The sequence below is a fragment of the Toxorhynchites rutilus genome, chromosome 1 (genome assembly GCF_029784135.1).
Source record: "Toxorhynchites rutilus septentrionalis strain SRP chromosome 1, ASM2978413v1, whole genome shotgun sequence".
Taxonomy (NCBI): Eukaryota; Metazoa; Arthropoda; class Insecta; order Diptera; family Culicidae; genus Toxorhynchites; species Toxorhynchites rutilus.
In genome coordinates this window covers 32,786,115-32,809,494 of record NC_073744.1, presented here as the reverse complement: position 1 = coordinate 32,809,494, position 23,380 = coordinate 32,786,115, and the positions used below count along the sequence as shown (strand labels likewise).

Genomic DNA, 23,380 nt, shown 5'->3' with positions numbered 1-23,380 from the left:
ACTATTCTCTCAGTGATGGAGTATGGCAGTTTCTGTTTTCAATCAGCTGCCAAAACACACCTCATTAAACTCGAGCGAATTCAGTATCTTTGTCTCCGTATTGCGTTGGGATGTATGCCCTCAACGCATACCATGAGTCTCGAGGTTTTGGTAGGCGTAATCCCACTAAAAGATCGCTTCAATTTATTATCTCTTCGGTTCCTCATCCGGTGTAAGGTTATGAATCCATTGGTGATCGGAAATTTTGAGCAATTGATTGAGCTAAATTTTCATTCTGGATTCATGAATTCATATCATGAATTCACCTCTATGCAGGTTGTTCCTTCTTCGTATATTCCCAACCGTGTTTGTTTTCCTGACTACATCAATTCCTCTGTACATTTCGATCTGTTCATGAAGGAGAAAATCCATGAAAATCCAGATTATCTTAGATTGGGGTTCGTTCCTACAATCTTCAATGCAAAGTATGGGCGTATTAATTGTGATAATATATACTTTACTGATGGGTCCTCTATGAATGAGTCCACAGGATTTGGAGTGTTCAACGTATTTTTTAGCACCTCACACAGTCTTCAGAATCCTTGCTCGGTATATATTGCTGAATTGGCAGCGATATACTGGGCGCTGGACAGCGTCGCCTCACGACCTGTTGAACATTATTACATTGTAACGGATAGTCTTAGCTCTGTCGAAGCTATCCGTTCAGTGAGACCAGAAAAGCACTCGCCGTACTTCCTTGAGAGAATACGAGAAATTTTGAGTGCTTTATCCAGACACTGTTTGTCATTACCTTTGTCTGGGTCCCTTCACATTGCTCAATTCCGGGTAATGAGAGGGCTGACTCATTGGCAAAGGTAGGTGCAATTGAAGACGATATATATCAGCGTCAAATCGCCTTCAATGAATTTTATTCTTTAGTTCGCAAAAATACCATCGCTAACTGGCAACGCAAGTGGAATGAAGATGAATTGGGCCGGTGGTTTCACTCGATTATCCCAAAGGTTAGCCTCAAACCGTGGTTCAAAAGTCTGGACTTGAGTCGGGACTTTATTCGCACCTTCCCCCGACTCATGTCCAATCACTGTTCGTTAGATGCACTACTCTTCCGTTTCAATCTTGCCAGCAGCAATCTCTGCGTTTGTGGCCAAGGTTATCACGACATCGAGCACGTTGTTTGGTCGTGCGATGTGTATCTGGTCGCCAGATCGAATTTAGAAAACTCCCTTCGGGCCCGAGGAAGACAGCCCAATGTGCCGGTGAGAGATGTGTTGGCTCGGTTAGATCTTGATTACATGTCCCATATAAAGTCTGCTTCATTTAATATTGGAACACAAACAATTGCGTGTAGTTCAGTCATTTATTAACGAATTCATAATTTGTTTTTCATACAAATGTAGCATTTTCTTTACTCTTTCATAAAAAAAAATTAAAAAAATTATTCATTGCTGTTTCGAAGAAATTCTCGTACTTTTCCCGTAATACGGCACATTAGGCGGCGCACACCCTTTTCGTCCACCGTTTTGGCGATTTGATTCCACCAGATCTTCATTTGAGTCATGTTCCTAACAAGTTTTCCCTTTGCCTTAAGCCTCCGCTTCGTGATTGCCCAGTATTTCTCTATCGGCCGGAACTGGGGGCAGTTTGGGGGGTTGAGGTCCTTCGGTATTACGCTGACCCCGTTCGTTGCGTACCATTCCATAACCGTTTTGCTGTAATGGCAGCTTGCGAGGTCCGGCCAAAACATTACTGGACGGTCGTGGGCACGAATAAACGGCAGAATCCGTTTCTGTAGGCACTCTTTTTTGTAGACTTCTGATGTCATTGTCTTGTCAGTGAGAAAGACTTTGGTTTTCTGTCCACAACTGCATATTTCCTGCCAAATTATGTACTTGCGGGCGAATTTATCCGCAAACACGAACTTAAATGTTGCAGGTACATCCCCCCGAGCCGTCGCCAAATAAAATTTTTGACCTGGGATTTGCCCAAAGTCCGCCTTCACGTAGGTCTCATCGTCCATCAGAATACATCCGTCGAATTTGGTCAGCACTTGGTCGTACAGCTTTCGAGCACGGATTCTGGCCACATTGTTCTGCTTCAGCGTCCGATTTGGCTGTTTGCTGGCTCGGAATGACCTTATTCCTTCCCGGAGACGAATTCGTCGCACCGTACTGTGAGCGGCCTGGAACTTATTGGCCAAATCGCGGTCTGAAAGATTGGGATTCCTCTTGACGGCCTTGATGACTTTCCCACGCAGTTTCCGGTCGACAGTTCCACTCCGACGCTTCGAATGCGGCTTCCGAGCCGTCGTCAATGTTTCCTTGTACTGCTTGATAACACGCCATACGGTATTTCTGGGCATTTTAAGCTGTTTAGCTAGCTTAGATGCCGACAACAATGGATTTTCAAGAAAACTGTGCACAATTTTATCTCTCCGTTCGGCTTCCATGGCGGTTGTTTACAAAATGCTATCGTTTGGTGTTATGACATAAATACATGGTGAAAGTAAATGAATTTCCCGACACGTGGGTGAAAAAAGATTCCAAATCCGTCCACTAGGAGCGCCACAATGAGCAAAAGAATTTGTTCCAATATTAAATGAAGCAGACTTTATATGTATCTTCGTATGTGATTGTCCCTACATCCTTATACCCTCCTTTCCTTCCTTTGCGGGCAATTCGTCCCCTTGCTATAAATAGTAGAATAAGTTGAAATGTAAACAAACTATAGATATACGAATAGATTTAAGAATTGAGTGCTCATCAACATTGTTACAATTTCCTTATATCCCATCCTTCTCCTAAAAATATGTCACCCTTCTAAACTCGAGTACACCGCGAGTAATCGGTTTTCCACCTTACTAACGATAGATGTAAGAAAATTGTTTATATATATATAGTTTTAAAAATATATTTAAGAATTCGGATCCTTTAAACTTAAGTAACTGAGCCTGTAAAAATAAACGAATTAATAAAAAAAACATCATGAACTATGGGACAATTCAACAGCCCAACCAACTCAAGACCGGATAGTTGGAAATTACATTGCAAGTGTGCACGATTCTGTCGTGTTCGACCTTTATTTTTGGCTCTTTTGAGAACTAACCAACTTGCTCGTCTCAACAACTAAATGTAGTTGAAATTTTGATATACTGTCAAAATTTCAACCGTATGAAAAGTCTACTTAAAATGAAAGAAATCCAAATTAATATTCTGAATTTTTCTTTCCCGATAGTTAAGGCAACAGAGACAAGTTGTGATGATAGTGCTAGAAGCGAGGAAGTATTCGGAAATCGTTTCAATGTCTTCAGAGATGACCGTAATCTTCACAAATCCCATAAAAAATCGGGCTTCGTCCTTATTGCTATTGATTCATTAATAAATTCAGAACATATTCCAACAATAGAATTCGACGAGTTTGAGCAAGTATGGGTCGAAGCACCTATTGCGGGAGAGATACATATATTCGCATCTGTTTACTTACCTCCTGATCATGCTCAAATTAGTTGTTATGAGAAATTCTTTGAAGCTGCTGAAAATATTTCATCTTCCTCTGTACCAGAATCGGAAATCCACATATGCGGAGATTTCAATCAAAGAAATGCGGACTTTATCACTGTTTTTAACAATGAACTTATCTTGCTTCCAGTTGTTGGTGATAATAAGACTCTGCAATTTAATGTTGATAAAATAGCCGGTCTTGGGTTGAGCCAAATAAACAATGTTTATAATCAACAGAAATGATTCTTGGATTTCTTGTTGACAAATATGACCGAAGATTTTTGTATGACTGAATCATTAACCTCACTTTGGAAAAATGAAACTGTCCACACAGATTTCGAATATTCTTTTTTTTTTCTAAAAACCTCCCAAAAACCATTTGATTATGAATTCGAGGAAGTCTCTGATTACACTAAATCAAATTACCAATAAATTAGGTGTAAGCTTAACTATATCAATTGGCAGAATTTATTTAGAAGCGCAGAAAACATTGAAGTAGCAGTGATGACTTTTTACTCAATGATCAATGAAATTATGGAGGAGTATACCAACAAAACGAAAAATGAGAAATATAAATACAAAATATCCGATTTGGTTTAATCAAAACATAAAGATTCTAAAAAAAACAGAAGGCACATAAAATTTATAAGAAATACAAATCTGACGCTAATCTCGAAAAATGTCCGAACATTTGCGAACAGCTCAACACAACTGTTAAAAGCGCTTTTGAAGATTACAACTTAAAAACAGAGTCAGACATAAGGTCTAACCCGAAAAGTTTCTTTAATTAGATAAAAACAAATTAACAAAATTATTATCGTGGAGTAGCAATTATTTCTTGCATTCCAAAACTCTTTGAAGCCATAATGAACCAAAAACTTTTTCAACAACTAAAGACACGAATTACGAATAAGCAACACGATTTTTGCAAAGGACGAACAACAACAAATTTGCTGGAATTTGTTACATTCACTTTGAATGCAATGGATAATGGTAATCAAGTTGAAGCTCTATACACTGAGAGGCTTTCGACCCTTACTTCTTCTTAACCTTAAAAAAATAGGGATATAAGTAAAGCTTTTGAAATGGCTTCAATCATGTTTGACTGACCGCACGCAAATGGTAAGATGTAATAGAAAAATTTCAAACCCAATATTTGATACATCCGGAGTTCCTCAAGGCTCTCGTTTGGGGCCACTTTTGTTCATTTTATTTGTTAATGACGTTTGCGTTTTTCTTAACAGTGTTAAGGAACTTATCTACGCAGATGATATGAAGTTGTATATGGAAATAAAGAATGAAGAAGACTCTCAAACATTCAAAAATGAAGTTGACATAATTTATAATTGGTGCACTGAGAGTTTATTACAGCTCAATGTTAGGAAATGCACTTTGATGACTTTTACAAGAAGAAGAACACACTTGAACAATGGTGTTAAGCTGGGAAATCAACCCATCAATAGATGTCAACGAGTAAGAGACTTAGGCGTGGTCTTAGATTCGAACCTAAGCTTCATTGATCATTATAATACAATCATCCATAGAGCAAATAATATGTTGAGCTCAAACGCTTTAGTTACCACTTCCACGATCCGTACACAATAAACACATTGTATATTACATATGTCAGATCAATCCTCGAATACTGTAGTAAAGGGTGTGTCACATCAAATTGCATCACGGAAAAAAAGGTGTAGAAATTCGCCCAGTAGACCGATCCTTTTGAAAATTTTAGACAGTAAAATAAAAACTATTAAACAACTTTTGGCATTTTCTTTTTATTCATACTTCGAGCCCAAGCCCGTATGCTCGCACCTTCCTCTTTACCCCGTCCATAAGGTTCTGTACAACGTCAGGTTGTAGTTTTTTTTGAACAGAAATCCATTTTCTCTTGAAGTCCGCCTCCTATTTGACACCTTTCGGGTTCTTCCGGAGGACCTGCTTCATAATCGCCCAATATTTCTGTTCGGGATTTCAAAGAATTACACCACTGTTTTTGTAGCAGCTTCAAGGCAGCTCAAACTGCAATTTAATAGTTCCGGTAAATAGTGCAATTACATTAAATGATATACAACTTACAATTAATAGTTTTCTTCCACCTCGTACAACGTGTGTCGTGGAATTTTGCAGATATTTCTCGTCCACAAATGATCTGTATGAAATCAAATCGAGTTCTAAAAACACTTCAAATCGTAATGTGTTGTACTTACTATCTATCTAGTAGTACTAGTACTAGTTTAGAAATTTTTGCCGTTTAAAGGACCACTGATTTCTTTTTCGCAAACCTAATTTGATGTTTTGAAATAGTAAACAGTATTAAAATAGAGAAAAATGACTCAACTAAATTCATTTAGTCTACCGTATATCGTAATGATTCTCTAGTTCCTAAATAAACTTTTTCTTCAATATATTTTTCGTGCTAACTATTTTATGCCAAACTTATTTTTTTTTCTTTTAAATCAACTTTCATCAACCTCTAATTTGTTGTTTTGTTTTGATTCTCATTCCTATTGGGCATAAACATTCAACGACGGTACTACCACTGTAGACCGGCGTCGCATGTCTCATTATTTGCGTAACTAATTTCATGGCAGGCCGGTTGCGAGCACCGTTAATGCACAGTGTTGCCAACACCCCCCGCCCGTAACTCCGGTAACACTTCATCGTTGTCCGGATTTACCACCAATTTCTAGCACTGCAAGGTTGGCTACTCCGCGCCGGAATAAACCATTACTTGTTCGCACATCTGCCTGTCGAACTCTACCATCAGACCCTATGATTGTTTCCTCGACTATTCCTCTGATCCAGCTTTTTCGGTGCTGACCATCTACCACAAACACCAGATCTCCTTTCTTTAACGATCTTCTTTCAGAGAACCATTTGGTGCGTTTATTGATTGTAGGTAGATACTCCTTGTACCAGCGTTGCCACATCTGGTCCGCCAAATACTGCGAACGTTTGTACGTATCGCGCAATGCTTCTGCGAAGTCCACCGATCCGTCTACATGACGATCCACTGATTTGGTCGTCCCTCTAAGGAAATGATTCGGAGTAATCGTTTCAGAAGCTGATTCCTGAGATACATATGTAAGTGGTCGACTATTCACCATATCTTCTGCTTCTGCAAGAGTGGTCAACAAAATTTCGTCCGTTAACCGTCTACCATCGTCGAGTGCCTTCATCGCCTCCTTCACTGATCGAACCATTCTCTCCCAGATACCTCCCATATGCGGTGTACCAGGAGGATTGAAATTCCATTTTATTGAACTATTAACTACCGAATCTGCACATTCGTAATTCACCCTCTTCATCCATAAAATCAACTCTTTGCTGGCTCCTTTAAAATTTGTCCCATTATCGGAGAAGATTTCATCGGGAACACCTCGTTTGCAAATGAATCTTCGAATTGCCATTAAACAAGCTTGTGTCGTAAGTGTGTGTACCACGTCCAGGTGCACTGCTCGTACGGCAAGGCACGTGAACAATGCAATCCACCGTTTTTCTCTTCTGCGACCAACCGTAACTTCAACAGGTCCCAGATAGTCTACACCCACTGCACTAAACGGTCTTGTAGGTTGGGTAATTCGTTGAATCGGAAGTGGTGCCATCATAGGAACCTCAGCATAACACCGATTTACTTTACACCAGATACAATCTTTCATAACTCGTTGAATTTCCATTCGCATCTTCGGAATATGGAATTTTTGACGAAGCTCATTCAACACCGTTTCCCGATTCGCATGTCCAAACTTTTCGTGGTAATATTGGATTAATCGTTTCGTCACTGCGTGTCCCTTTGGAAGAATAATCGGAAACTTCATGTCAAATGGAATTTCCTTGGATTTAGCCATCCGACCGTTCATTCTAATCACACCGAACTCGTCTAATATCGGAGTGAGTTTATACAATGGACTTCTCTTCCCGATCTGCGCTGGCTTCTGGTCCCCTTTTATTGTTTCATTTCCCAGCAGTATCACTACTTCATTTGGAAATACCTCTAATTGCGCCTGTTTCCACAAAATTACTTCCGCTTTCATAAACTCGTCCTGTTGCAATGGTTGTTGTACTGTGTTGAGGTTCACATGTAGTTTGCGTTGCTGATGCTTGTTTGACATTAGCGTACGTATCGGAAGTCCCTTTACCTTCCGACGAATATTAGTGATAAATCTGATTACGCAAGCTATGATTCGCAATAACTTAATCCAGCGCCACGTAACTTCCACGTTGATAATGGGTTCTGGAAACTCCTTTGTTTCATGGTGAAGAAAGTGCATTTTCATTTCTTCCTCAATATTAGTTACTGGTAGTCGCTCGTTTGGCCACGACTCTTCAGGTTCATACAGAAATCTTGCACCCTTGAACCATTCTCCGTCTGAACTCAACGGTGGACCTTGTCCCCATTTCGTCAGCGCATCAGCGAGGTTCAACCGGGATGGAATCCAACGCCAGTCGGATGATCCGGTCGTCTCCAAAATCTCCCCGACTCTGAATGCAACGAATTGTTTATATTTTCGCTGATCAGACCGCAGCCAACTCATGACTGTTTGCGAATCAGTCCAAAGAAAACAACGATTGATTGGCAGTGAATGGTGGGCTTTAATAGTTTGCCACATTCTCGCCCCGAGGACAGCTCCCATGAGTTCTAGCCGAGGAATAGATTGCATCTTCAGAGGAGCCACTTTCGATCTAGACATCGCCAATGAACATTTCACTTCATCGCCGATAGATGCACGAAAATACGCTACACACCCATACGCGTGAATACTGGCGTCGGTGAAAATATGTAGCTCGAGTTTGTCGATTTCTGATGATCTAGTTCGACCAAAATATGATCGTGGAATTCGAATCTGTTCCACTAATGGCAGTAACTCGATCCATTGCTGCCATTTGACCAAACATTCATCATCAATTTCTTGATCCCATTCGCAGCCATTTCGCCACAAGTCCTGTACCAGGATTTTTCCATGCACGGTAAAACATGATAATAATCCCAGTGGGTCGAAAAATCCCATAACGCAACTCAACACGATACGCTTCGTCGGTTTCTTGCTGCCCCGCAAATACTCTTGCAAATCTTCGCGATGTTCGGTCGAAAAAGAGAACACGTCTTGAACTGTATTCCAAATTATACCAAGAACTCGCTCATTTCCAGTCTCTTTGTCTTGGTTGAAGTGAATAGTTTGAACTTCTTTTGATTCCCCGAGAGAACTGAGAACTTTTTCCGAATTGGATACCCAATTGCGTATTTCGAAACCCCCCTTTGCATGGATAAGTCTCACCTGCTTCGCACGCTGTATCGCCTCTTCGATGGTATCCACGCTGTCGAAGTAGTCGTCAACGTAATGTTTCTCGACGATTGCTGCTACGGCTTCAGGATTTTCCACTACAAACTCCATTGCGTTCATGTTCTTCACGAACTGGGCTGAGCATGGAGAGCATTTTGCCCCAAAGGTAGCCACGTCCATAACATAAATACAGGGTTCGTCCCTAGGATCATGTCGAAAAATAAACCGCTGTACTCTTTTGTCAGCGCGTCGAATCAGCATCTGATGGTACATTTCGCGAATGTCACCACCGAAAGCAATTGGCCTTTCACGAAATTTACAAAATACCGTCAAAATTGACACCAGTAGATCGGGTCCCGTGAGAAGCAAGGAGTTGAGGGATGTACCATTCACACTTGCTGCCGCATCCCAGACGAGCCGTACTTTGCCCGGCTTTCTAGGGTTGACCACGACGTTAAGGGGCAGATACCAAACTTTCCCCGGTTCGGTTTCGGCCAATTCTTCAGCGGTTGCTGGATGCGCGTATCCTTTCTGCTGGTACTGCTCGATCTGACTACATACGTTCTCGAATAGCGCTGGTTGTTTCAGTAGACGTTGTTCCAGACACTTCATTCTCCTCACGGCCATCGGATAACTGTTCGGAAGCTCTGCATCTTCTTTGTCCCACAACAGTCCTGTTTCGAAACGATTTCCTACTCTTCTAGTGGTCTTTTCCAGAATTAGGCGCGCTCTTCTATCCTCATCCGATTCCGGCAGCTTTACAATCACAGAGTCCTCTAACGCATACTGAACTTTTAGTAAATCGTGAAGATCTTGATTGCTGACTGCGTCGTGGTGCCCAAGATACACTTCCGAATCCGACGGCTGCATCTGATTTGGCCCGTAAACTGCCCATCCCAGCTTGGAACGTACCGCTATCATATCGCCCAGCTCACCGATTTTTGCTTCCATCGGTGCAATCACATGCAAGTTATTCAAGCCTATTAGCAAACCAGGGCGTTGATTTTCGTAGGACGCTATTGGTAGTCCACGAAGATGCTTCATCCGGCGGCTGATTCCTGTTGCGTCTATAGTTTGTTTCGGCAGAAGCAGCTCATCTACCGTCCTGACCGAACTGAGCTGATACTTCTCTGAACTTCCACTTCCAGAAATCAGTAAGTTTACCCTGCGTGATTCCTTCTCTACACGCGTTATATCGGCCGTCCATTTGATGGTCAGCTTCTCCTTGGGTCCTTCGGTCCCCATTACTTCGGCTAATGACTTTTCAATTAGAGTTACAGACGCACCCTCGTCCAAGAAAGCCAATGTGTTTACAGATCGCTTTCCACAGTGTAACGTAACTGGCAGCATGCGGAATAGGATTGTGCTGGTACATCGGAAGTGTGCATTGATTGCTACTGTGACGGGATGGAGAAGAGGGTTGTGTCGTTCTCGACAGTCATCGATGTTGCATCGTATTTTGAATTTGCACGGAGCGTTACCGTGATCATTAAGGCATATGACGCATAGTTTCCCTTGTTCTACCAGTTTCAGGCGGTCCGCCAAAGCCAGTGCTCTAAAGTCCTGACAGAATCGAAGACGATGATCAGTACGCTTGCACACTCTGCACGGTTTCGGATAAATCTCATCGGCTCCGACGGAAGACCTTTCCACAGCACTGTGGTTGTATACATGAACGCCTTTTTCCTTTATTTTGCCCTTTCCCGCATACTCATGCGCTGCTGGCTGCTGGAAATCCATCTTTACATTGGCCTCGCAAGCTTCTGCAACGATTGTTGACACAAAGTCGGTAAAAGTACGGAGATTAACTCTCTTTTGCTGGTTCTTGAACCGAACCCACTCACGCTTGTCATGAGCAGGAAGCTTGTCGACCAAATCCTGGATTAAAAGAGGATTTGTGAGATGTTGCTTCAATTTAGCCGCTTCCAAATGTTCACATAGCTGCTCTACAGTATTCCCAAAAGGAACATATGTTGCCAATTTATCTGGCTTCGGAGCTTCCAGTCGCCGCACCTTTTCGAGATGACATTGCAGCAGTTGTTCCGGACGTCCATACAGCTGACGAAGTTTGCTGATGACTCTCGGTACGGATTTTGGGAAAAGCAACTGTCCTCGAACGCTTTCTAATGCTGGACCCTTCAAGCTCTCCTGTAGTCGAACAAGGTTTTCAACGTCATTGAATCCACAAGCATCTGTGGAAGCTTGATAAGTTCCAATGAATAATGGCCATTCTTCCGGCTTCCCGGTAAAGACTGGAAGTTTCTTACTAATCCCACTCCGGGCAGCTAGTTGTACTTTAGACGGAGCCTGCCTCTGCTCGGGGTTTTTTCGTTTCTTTTTTGATTGTTTCTCTTCCTTTACTTCTTCATGACCAGATTCACTCGAAATAGTATCATCATTGGATCCGTCTGAACTGCCATCGCTCTCGTCTTCGCTACTTGCTTCCTCGGATTCATCTCGTTCATCCTCTGGCTTATGCTTATTGCGGTTATCTGATTCCTTTTGATTGTGTACATGCGCATTTTCCAGCGGAATTCCAGTATTCGGTGTCTTTACATTCTTCGAGGTTCCTTCTCCCGATGATGCGGTTTGTAAACCACTAGATTTCAATTTCGATAGATCCTGCTCGATTTGATTCATTTTGTCATGATACGACTCTCTCAATTTCTTCATTCGGTCTAAATGTGTTTGCTTTTCGAGCAACGCTTTCTGCAACAACTGTTCTTCCTGCTGTAGTTCTTTGGCCCGGAGCTCATTTTCCATCTTAATCCGCTGCTCTTGTAGGATTCGGTTCATTTCCATCCGCTTTTCCCACAGAACCCATTCGTTACTCATCTCCAATTCTTTCTTTTTTCGCTCCTTTTCTAGAGCTCTTAGCTCCCGCTCCAATGACGAACCGGACTTTCCGTCCGATCTCAAACTAGATTTATCCGATATATCCTCGGCTGTCTTCTTCTTGGTACCCGTCTTAGAAGTCTCTTCGTCCAGTTTTTTCTGGTTCTGACAATCTTCCTCAGGGCAATACCATTTCTCCTGACTTTCGACTGCTGCTGTGACACCTACGCAACGGTAATGGTACCAAACATCGCAATTGTCACAGCATACCATGCGCTCATTCACCTCGGACACCAATCCGCAGGCTCCGCAGGAAGTCGTTGTCATATCCGCAATTCCATCCATCGTTTTGAGGTTGGATCCCTATCTCTTATTAATTTTTGAGAATGTTCGGGATTTCAAAGAATTACACCACTGTTTTTGTAGCAGCTTCAAGGCAGCTCAAACTGCAATTTAATAGTTCCGGTAAATAGTGCAATTACATTAAATGATATACAACTTACAATTAATAGTTTTCTTCCACCTCGTACAACGTGTGTCGTGGAATTTTGCAGATATTTCTCGTCCACAAATGATCTGTATGAAATCAAATCGAGTTCTAAAAACACTTCAAATCGTAATGTGTTGTACTTACTATCTATCTAGTAGTACTAGTACTAGTTTAGAAATTTTTGCCGTTTAAAGGACCACTGATTTCTTTTTCGCAAACCTAATTTGATGTTTTGAAATAGTAAACAGTATTAAAATAGAGAAAAATGACTCAACTAAATTCATTTAGTCTACCGTATATCGTAATGATTCTCTAGTTCCTAAATAAACTTTTTCTTCAATATATTTTTCGTGCTAACTATTTTATGCCAAACTTATTTTTTTTTCTTTTAAATCAACTTTCATCAACCTCTAATTTGTTGTTTTGTTTTGATTCTCATTCCTATTGGGCATAAACATTCAACGACGGTACTACCACTGTAGACCGGCGTCGCATGTCTCATTATTTGCGTAACTAATTTCATGGCAGGCCGGTTGCGAGCACCGTTAATGCACAGTGTTGCCAACAATTTCTCTATTGGGCGAAGCTCCGGCGTGTTGGGCGGGTTCATTTCCTTTGACACGAAGGTGACCCCGTTGGCTTCGTACCACTCCAACACGTCATTTGAATAGTGGCACGAAGCGAGATCCGGCCAGAAGATGGTCGGGCGCTCGTGCTGCTTCAATAGTGGTAGTAAGCGCTTCTGTAGGCACTCCTTAAGGTAAACCTGCCCGTTTACCGTGCCGGTCATCACGAAGGGGGCGCTCCGCTTTCCGCAAGAGCAGATCGCTTGCCACACCATGTACTTTTTGGCAAACTTGGATAGTTTCTGCTTGCGAATCTCCTCCGGAACGCTGAATTTGTCCTCTGCGGAGAAGAACAACAGGTCCGGCAGCTGACGAAAGTCCGCTTTGACGTAGGTTTCGTCGTCCATTACCAGGCAATGCGGCTTCGTCAGCATTTCGGTGTACATCTTCCGGGCTCGCGTCTTCCCCACCATGTTTTGCCTTTCGTCGCGGTTAGGAGCCTTCTGAACCTTGTATGTACGCAGGCCCTCCCGCTGCTTGGTCCGCTGGACGAATTAACTTGACAAATTCAGCTTATTGGCGACATCCCGGACCGAACTTCTCGGATCACGTCTAAACTGCTTAACTACGCGCTTGTGATCTTTTTCACTGACGGAGCATCCATTTTTGCCGTTCTTCACCTTCCGGTCGATGGTTAGGTTCTCAAAGTATCGTTTTAGTACTCTGCTGACCGTGGATTGGACGATTCCCAGCATCTTACCGATGTCCCGATGTGACAACTCCGGATTCTCGAAATGAGTGCACAGGATTAATTCACGACGCTCTTTTTCGTTCGACGACATTTCTCCAAATTTACGAAAAATTGACAGTGAAGCATGACCAACGTGATCTATACACTCTTATCTGATTATAAGCGAAAGCTGAAGATATAATTCCTATAAATTAAATTTCTACAGCGTTTTTTCCGTGATGCAATTTGATGTGACACACCCTTTATCGTACGGTCCACCTATATAACTTCACACGAAGACGGAATTGAATCTGTACAAAAACAATTTATTATTTGCACTTGGTAAACTAGGCTGGTCTTCATATCATCTCCCTCCATATGAAGCACGCTGTATGTTAATCAATATTAAAAGCCTAAAAGAACGTCGGAACTCTGCCATAATTCTATTTATTGATTATTATTGATATCAATATCACAACGAGTGGACTCAGAAGAAATATTAGGAAACCTAAATTTTTACGCATCGAATAGGCACCTGAGAAACCCTTACATTTTCTACATAGATTACCGAAGAACGAATTATACCAAATATAGTCCTATTAATCGAATGATGAGCCTCTGTAACGAACACGGTGAAACAATTGATGTAACCATGTCGAGGTCAATGCTTAAAGACTACGTGAATAGTATAAGATATAGTTGAATTTCACTGTAATATTTGGGCAGCATATTTAGTCTACGCTGGTTTGACGAAATAAATAAATAAATTTAAAAAAATTCTTCTAAATTATATATAATAAATTATCCAGCCAGCTCTCTTTCCTTTTTTTTAGTTTTAAGTAGTATTAAGAATGTATCGGTCTACAATTTTGATTGTATCGGTCTAAAATTTTGATCTACAAGGAGGATATAACACAACGACTTATGTTGAACGTGGGATGCAACACCATTGATAGCTCCGTACCGTCAATAAATCGAGTCATTTGTAGAAGTTGCTAATCCTGTGCTGCATTTTTCATCCTTATCACGTAACGAGAACATTTCTGTTCACTTGTATGCTCGATTGGTCCCGTAAAGCCCTCATTTTTTTCCGATTATGAATTGGTTGAATGATAAGTCAACTCCATTTTTACCGGTAAGTAATAGAGTTTTGATAGCCCCAAACTCATTTCTCGGGCCCATGTATCTCGGAAGTCCTCTTCCGGATGATCCCCTGGGTCAGATATGTTCCCTGTTGTGACAGAACTGGAAACGATGGACACTACCTGTACAATTTAATCTTTTTTTTCGAAAGCACCTAAATATATTTTTAAATAATAATTGCCCTGCATTATTTCTAAAGCCAAACAAAAACAATCTAAGTTTTGATTTAATGGCAATGATTTAGGCCCTTCGTGTATTTATTTTGAGAATCCTAAACGCTAAAAATCATGGGTAGAACCAGACGCAGCATTCTCATCGATTTCAAACTGTTCCCAACCAATGTCCAAATGCATCTACAAAATTTCGATCGATGTACAGAATTCTGAAATAAAAGTTGAACGCAAAAGAATCTAACATACAAAAAAAGGCATTTATTTATTTAACAAATAAACAAACGGATAAAATGGTTTACATCATGTCGTCACCGGAGTGAGTCGCAAATCGATCCTGCAGTGATTCCGGAAGCATTTCCCGGGTGTATCCAAAAATTGATGGTTGCAAAACGAGGAATCGCATCAGACTGTCGCTAGGAAGTAGAATAACAGCAAGGCAGCGGTTCGAAATTTTTTCCCGACGGATCTTGAAGATAAATTCCGAAGTTCTGTTCCGAAGCATACTGCCAAGAAGACTAAGTCTTTCTTCCGGTTTTGTCGAATTAAAACGCTGGAATGGCCTCCATAGAATCCGGACCTCAACCCCATCGAGATTTTGTGGGCGATTCTCGATGCCAGAGCTGGATCTACAGCACTTAAGAACCAGGCGATTAGCATGCCGAAGCACCTGCAGCAGATCCTGAGGGGGATACATTAATTTTTCAAGTTTTTATTTTAATCGATTTCTCTGCTATGGAACCAAAAAAATGAGCTTTTTTGTCTCTGTTTGTTTTAATAGTTTTTTATATCCCTTTTTTTGAAGCTAAACATTTGTTTCCGTGTTCCATGAGTTCAACTTTAAAAATAATATAAAAACAAGATATCCAGAAAGACTATGGGAGGTTTTCGTAGCCACATTGGTTGCACGTTCGCTTTTAAGCGATCGATCGTGAGTTCAAAACTCAGGGCCCTCAATTGACCATCTTTGTGTTGTTATAGAATAACTACGTCCACGCAACAATCATCAGCGATGGAGATCGATCCACGATCGAATGAAGATCGATTCATCCATACAACTGCTCTGCAAACAACATCGGGCTGTTGTGACTGTCCTCGGCAGACTTTTGGAGCTTACTAATACAAACATTTTGCGATGCAAAACTTATCAATATCTAAACTTCACTCAAAATGTTTGTATTAGTAAGTTCTAAAAGTCTTCCGAAGACAGTTTGTATGTAGAATTTGAAATATAAAAGTTAGAGCGAAAAAAAAAATTCCATGGTGACCCTAACGTAACTTAGAAAAAAATGCGCTATATCGGTTATTTCAAGAGATAGAAAGAAACTTTGTTTTACAAAGATGTCTCAAATAACTGGGACTAAAATATTGTCCAACTATATTTACCTCTGTCTATAAAGATAAGAAAGTAAGATTTTGTATTTCATCGACAATTTTGGTCACCCTATTTTTGATAACATAAAAATGAACGCTTTATCTTATGAACATAAAAATGAACTCTCTATCTTATGTAACAACTTTGTCGAAGACAGTTTTTGTCTAGAGAATAACTGTCGAGTTCTAAATGCTAATTTCCACTTAAATACATCTCCTGGACCATTGTGCAGTAATCTAACTGAACCATGTAATGTATCATGTGCAATGGTACAGAAGGAATACTCTTGCGCCTGAGAATGGCTACTGTACAATTTATAGATACGATAAAACATGCAAACACGTTTCAAATCCGGCTCTGTTACGGCTAGAGCTAATAAGCCTAAATAAATGTCTCATAAATAATATGTTTTATTGAGATTAGCATAGATACCTCTTAAAATGATCACGGCAAAAGGTGGAGGGATCTTTAATCCATTGCGTTTGAAGGTGACACTACCCTAGACCAACTGGCGAGCATCTCGGAATACCTACGCGGGCTACAGGTAGACCGCGGACTACCGTTTGGCCATCCCTGATATAGAGGTTCGTTGCTTTCACCTTGAAGCGATGTGATGGAGACAATGAGTTGTTTCTCCGTTCATGAATTTGAATATTCAAATTACATGGAGCCACGTGGCAGTCCAAATTTTATCATTTCGAATTCGATGGAGACGCAAATATTATTATAGAAATGGTGCTCTGTCGCTTCGTTAGGTGCGCTTTTTTGCCGGCTCTGTTTTAGAAGCATAGAACAAACGTTAAAAATTGCATGAATAACATATCAAACCAATTTTAGAGAAATTCTGATTCGATTGGTATGCAAATCATCAAAATCGCATCATCGCATAAACCATGACATGTTTTCATATTTGGTTGCTTTTGAGATAGACGTGTTACTTCATCAAAACAAGCAATCCGATTCTCTAGCAGTGGTATCTAAGTACTAACTTCCCTCAGTGTCCAAGATCGTTCCACTTTCAGCGTGCCTTCTTAGCGCCAAGTTTGGCCGCGCTTATTGCCCCTCGCCCGAAGTCGTCTCCCGCCTGCAGTGAGGACACGATTGTTCTAAAGTCGTACCCAAATCGGAAGCAATTGATTTCGATGTTTTTCTTTTCACCGGTTCAATAAATCTCGTCCCCATTCTGTCGTATAAATCATTGAACGTTGCAAACTGTCGTCGCTTCGGCTTGAATGTACATGTTTAATTCAACTGTTCCCTCTCCGCTCCCCTTCTTTTTTATAGTTTCAAATTATTTTTTCCCCATTTCGATTATCCAAATTATAAAATCGAAACTACATCATGCAGATAAACGGCTAAAAACTGTTGACAAATCTCTCTCCGCCAACGGCGGGGATTTGTGACTTTTTTTTCGTTATATCTTTCTCGTTCAATGTTTAACTGAAAAGTTTTAATTAAATGTATTCACAGTTTTCGGAATTCGGTGCATATATTGCTCACGAGAGCGAGGACGAGACGAGGATCAGAGCGAGTTGCTGGGGTTCAAGCGTTTCCCTCACCCCTCCTTCAGAAAAAGGCTACAAAGGCATCGGGAGGGAGGGTGGAAGTCTGGCGAAAGTATAAACAGTTCTGCAGCAGCAATTTGAACTACAAGCCCAAAAAAATCGGTGTGTTTTTATGTCCGCGTGTATCACCGCTCACTCGTTTTCGGATCATATGCCGAAATAGTTGAAAACTTCCTGCAAAGCGCTATTTGCGCTCTCGTGATCATGCAGACTTATTTTTTTTGTGGATGTGAATTTTTGTTTGTTGTTTTTTCTGCTTTCGCCTCCCGCTTGTTAAACGTTGAGGCGTGGGTGAGTGCCGAGAAACCTCTCGACGAGTTGTCAATCATCGCAGCACGCTTACAAAATTCGTTCATTTAAAAAAGAAAGTGCCCGATTAACGAGGGGAACTCCTGACAGAGTAATCCAAATTGTTAAATCCATTGCGTTGTTCAAAAACGAGGTAGATCGACAGTTGATTGTTTCGGTTATTTTCATGTTATATCCAACTACCAATTCTGAAACTGCATCCTGAAAAGCACTTTAATCGCCCCACAAATTATTGCATTACTGAATTTACCATTTTGGCGGTTTTAATTCACCTCACCCGAAACAGTTTTTACGGAACGACTGAATTCAATCACCCGCTGGGAATTCCGACACACTGCATAATGTGAGAGGGCCGGACGGAATGCATCATAATTATGTTACCGCTGGAATGTGCCGCGAATCAAACAACCCGCTCGATGGCCAGCCATCTCGGTTGCCGCAATCGATGCCCCACACATGCAAATGAATAAATTTGCAAATCAAAATCCGATAGTGCCCACCGGCCACCGGCGATGGAGTTCCGGAAAGAGAGTGGGCGGCAGCGAAGGCTACCGACACGGACAGACGGTGCAGATGATGATCATCAGAGGAACAAACGATGCAACATACGGTGACAAGAATATAATTCGACACGTATAGGGGTAGTGAGGGCAAAGTGGTCACCTGCTTGTTTGGTAGTAAAACTATTGGCTACTGACACCGTATTGATAGGCACCTTATGTTATGTAGAGCTGTTGCATGTCGAAATATAAATAAAAAGAGAAATTGCTCTCTCGATAGCCATTCGGCCGTAGTTCTGTGCGTATGGTATCTAAGGAATTTCTCGTGAAATTTAGTTTATTCAATCTGATATATAGGACAAATCATCAGTTTGGACGACTGTTCACATATTCTAGGAGAGGTGAACAGATATTTTGTTTAATCTCAGCGATTAATTAGCATAGCAATTACTTTGATGTTTGGGGGCAAAGTTGTCATAGGTGCATAACGACTTACAATGTTCTGTTTACTAAAGTTAATATACCTCATCACATTTTGCTCTTGAAGAGGTTCCTTTTGTGGCATTGACCCAGGAAAAATATGTCACTTCAATAAAAACCATGCCTCATTATGCGGAACGTTATGTGTTTCTTACAATGTTTTTGTATGCATGAGAAAATTTGAACTGAGACTCTAGGTGAATAGACCAAGCTTATTTCATACCTTTACTGACTAAATCGCATATGATTTGAACAAATTTGGACGAAAAACCGCATAAATCTATCCCATTTAACTTGATATGTACGAGTGACCACTTTGCCTCCAAGCAAAAAAAAAAAGTTCGATTTCGCACCTTTTTTTCTAATGATGGAAAATGTACTATTTTGAATTTTTGAAAAACAATGAGTTGAACTATAATATTCTTAGAAAAACGGGAATTGTAGTGCTGGAAATGGACATATTTCTTAGGGTGACCACTATGCCCCCACTTCCCCTACAATTATATCGTATGTATTGCCTTACACATAGTGATTGACAGAGGGAGGCATCCTGGAGATATGATTGGGTCGACGTTCGATGAAGGTTTGCAATCAAATCGATGAAATTAATTGCATGGTTTCTGAAGACGGTTTCAACTGATGTGTGATTAAGCCGTCAAAATATGGTAGTTTCGGCAAATTTTTGTCGTTACACTGCTCAGTTTTGACGTAGAACTACGTCTTTCATTAAGGGTGCCAAGTCAAAAAACAGGTCACGTTTTTATGAACTAAAGTTAACGTTAAGAACTATTTTTGCCGCGAACGGATTTTGTGATTTACATACCAATCGAATCGAAAATTCTCTAATATTTGTTGTTATGAAATGAAGTTAACGTTAATAACTCTTTTCGCTGCCAACAGATTTTGACGATTTGCATACCAATCGAATCGGAAATTCTCTAATATTTGTTTGATATGCTATACATTTTTTTTTCTGTATTATAGTGATTTTCAACACATTTCGGCTGGTTCGTCACTTTTTTACTTCCATTTTTGGAAGAATGTTGGGAGTGAGAATTGAACTCGTGATCTCTGCGTGAGAGGTATGGATGTTACCACTACGCCAGATCGCCTCCTATACCTGCTATACATTTTTAACCCATAGTCTGTAAATGGTTTAAATTAATGACTGGAAGCATTTCCATTTTCCCATACATTCGTTCTGCCGATTTGTGTGCTAACCCTACCTTACACATATTTCAACCAAACATATTCCAATCAAACAAAACAATTGAAAATTTTCGGAAAACTCTAAAGGAAAAATGGAAAAATCGAAAAATTTAATTCGCATGTGTTCTACAATCACATATTGAAAAGCGTTGTTAGTCCATTTAATGTTTGCGCTAACGAAATTGATCTCTGTTCGAAAGTGGAAATGGATTTTAATGTGATAAAACTCACTCCTATATCGTCTTCTATCTATATAAATAAAAATGGATCGCCGAATGTGTTGATAAGAGCAAAACTCGAGCAAGGAATTGACCGATTTAGGGCTGTCTTTATTCTATCATAATTTCTGTATCAAAGCTATATTCCATGTAACGGAGAAACACGTTATTTACAAGTGGATGAAAAATCTTGCACGAGAATTGTGTCTGGAAATAATCTGATATTACAATGTCGAGTTTTGGTAGAAGTGCTGAACTTTTATAGTAAAAAAAAAATCAAGGGGTTGTATCCGAGACACGACCGCTTAGGACGTAGGACTATGTAATCTTTTTTCTTGCCAATGCACGCATTGCACAGGGTATTTAACGAGAGGCATCTTCCGTTCATCGCCATTCAACAAGCATCAAACACGCGTCTAGCAGATGCACACAGTTGCAACGATAAAAATGAAACATGAAACGCGAGAATGACCGTTTATGAAAAATCTATTCACGATTCTAGGTCAAAACCGTCAACAGAACCGTATTGCATCAGAACAGAGTCGATGCGCACGAGAGCAAATACGAATGACAACTAAAAGGATCGAAGGTGTGCTATTCATATGTACAGCTAGCGTTCAGAATAAGCGACCTTTGTTATTTCGGGCACAGAAAGATTCTGAGAATTTTCCTCAGAGGAGATGCAATACTTATACGCTAGCGACAGCTCACTTACTTCGCAAATATTCCCCCTTATTCTACGCGGCGAGTGACGTGATATAGCAAAGTTTCTCGCTTCATTGTGGAAGCTACCTTATTTTTCAACTTCTTTTTGATACCCGAGTCGATAACATATGAGGACACGACTTCAAATCTCACCTAGTGACAAACCATAGTCACGCCATTCGCCGGCAGGAATGCAGTGACTTGAGCCATCTCACCTCATTCGCCGCGCGGAATAAGGGGGATTCTATTTTCACTTTTCCCCCTTCGTTGTTTCTATTCTTCTTCTTCTCCTTTATTTACGGAGACATTACATCCAACAATTCATTCGTCTCCGACTGTTCCTATTCTGGCGGCTGCATAAGTTGCTCGGTAATTACAGCTCTGTTTGGGAAAGCACTCAAATCGACAGAACAAATGTATGGGGAAATGGGAATGATTCCAATTTTTATCAATTCAAACCATATACAGACTATGAGATTGTAATGTATAACATATCAAACAAATCTTAGAAAATTTCCGATTCGATTGGTAAGCAAATCGTTAAAATCCATTCGCAGCAAAAATAGTTATTAGCATTAACTTTATTTCATAAAAACGTGACCTATTTTCTGATTTGGCACCCTTAATGTAAGACGTAGTCCTACGTCAAAATAATTTTAAAGGGTAGATTAGTTGATCAATCTATGAACAGTTCTGCGATTGGACCCATGAACGTGCGCTTAGTAAGATAACGTGGATGTGATAACGAAAAATAAATTTTGGGCGGGACGAAGTTTGCCGGGTCAGCTAGGGTGCAGCTAAGGGTGCCAAATCAGGAAACAGGTCACGTTTTTATGAAATAAAGTTAACGTTAATAACTATTTTTGCTGCGAACGGATTTTAACGATTTTCATACAAATCGAATCGGATTTGTTTGATATGCTATACATTACAATCCCATAATCTGTGTATGGTTTCAATTGATGAAAATTGGAAGCATTCTCATTTCCTTATACATTTGTTAGTTGCCATTATTTACTCTCGTGCGCATCGGCTCTGTTCTGCTGCAACAAGCTCCTAGCTTCGTTGACGGTTTTGACCGAGAGTCGAGAAACGATTTTTCATAAACGGTAATTCTCGCGATGTTTCTTTTTTATCGCTGCAGCTGTGTGCATCGGTTAGACGCGTGTTTGATGCTTGTTGAACGGCGATGCACGGAAGATGCCTCTCGTTAAATACTCTGTGCAATGCATTGATATAAAGAAACAAATTGCGATATATGACCAATTAGTGTATTATTCTCGCGAAGGCAAGAAATAATCGTTGCTTCTCGGAATGTTTCTACAAAACCACGCAAGCCATTAAACCTTTTAAGGGTCCCCGAAACTTTTTACTAAAGAGAAATGATAAACCAACAAATTAAAAAAAAAGATTTTGTAGTCCTACGTCCTAGGCGGTCGTGTCTCGGATACAAGCCCTCGATTTTTTTATTTTGACTTGGGCTTATGTTTATGTAGATCATAACTATTTAGACTTGTGTTTAAATATGATAAATTACGACTCCTTGTCTTCTTCTGCATAATTGAATAAACAGATAAAATGGTAGTAATGGCTTTAATGTTTTTTTTGTGTAATTTTTTTAAAAGGGTACAAGTTCATACAGAAAACAGTTTTTAGGACTTCCATTTGGTGTATTCTTGGAAAAAATACAGATTTTGATCAATGAAAAAAAACTGAATTTAAATCCCGTCCGTACCCCTAGGCTCAACCCATCAACTTTTTCTCATTGAACGCACTGGATTTACCCGAATCTTCCTTGAAGGTGGTAGCGATAACTCTTGAAATCACGGTCCTCCGGGGCATTCCCTCGGCGATTGAAATGTCTTTATGCGTCATTTGTGCGTGAGACAATTCACGAATACGCTGCCACTTCGTCATGGTAAAACTTTTTAACTAAGGAAATCGGCCTATTATAATATAAATTATAGCTTACGTGCATGCTGGGAGAAGATGCTGCGTACGGCCGTGTTCTCGAAGGTAACAAATTCGATAAGTCTTAAACCGTTTTCGTTGGATCGCGGATGGGTGCTTATCAATTACCGATCTGTGTCATATTTTGGGTAGCGGTCGTATTCAAGCTCTGGCTGTGCGTAACATTCTTTTCGTTGTCATCGTGGCTAACTAAATGGGGGGCTGTGGAGGCTGTGGCTCATGATTGTCAATCGATTATCAACAGAATTTCCACCGATTGAGCTTTTGCAAACCGCACACGAACCAACTGTACGGATTCAAAGGATGTCATCCAATTATTCCAAACACTCGTC

The 23,380-nt window shown here is 40.6% G+C and overlaps 1 protein-coding gene across 1 annotated transcript; it reads right to left on the bottom strand.

Moving 5' to 3' along the window:
* Positions 1-6,157: 6,157 nt before the first annotated feature.
* Positions 6,158-11,962, bottom strand: LOC129780202 (uncharacterized). Its single transcript, XM_055788223.1, has one exon. The coding sequence runs from the start codon at positions 11,960-11,962 to the stop codon at positions 6,158-6,160; it is 5,805 nt and encodes a 1,934-aa protein (XP_055644198.1).
* Positions 11,963-23,380: the final 11,418 nt, after the last annotated feature.

What these genes read in the sequence shown, in the direction of transcription:
- LOC129780202 (XM_055788223.1), bottom strand. Translation starts at nt 11,962, where the DNA reads ATGGATGGAATTGCGGATATGACAACGACTTCCTGCGGAGCCTGCGGA.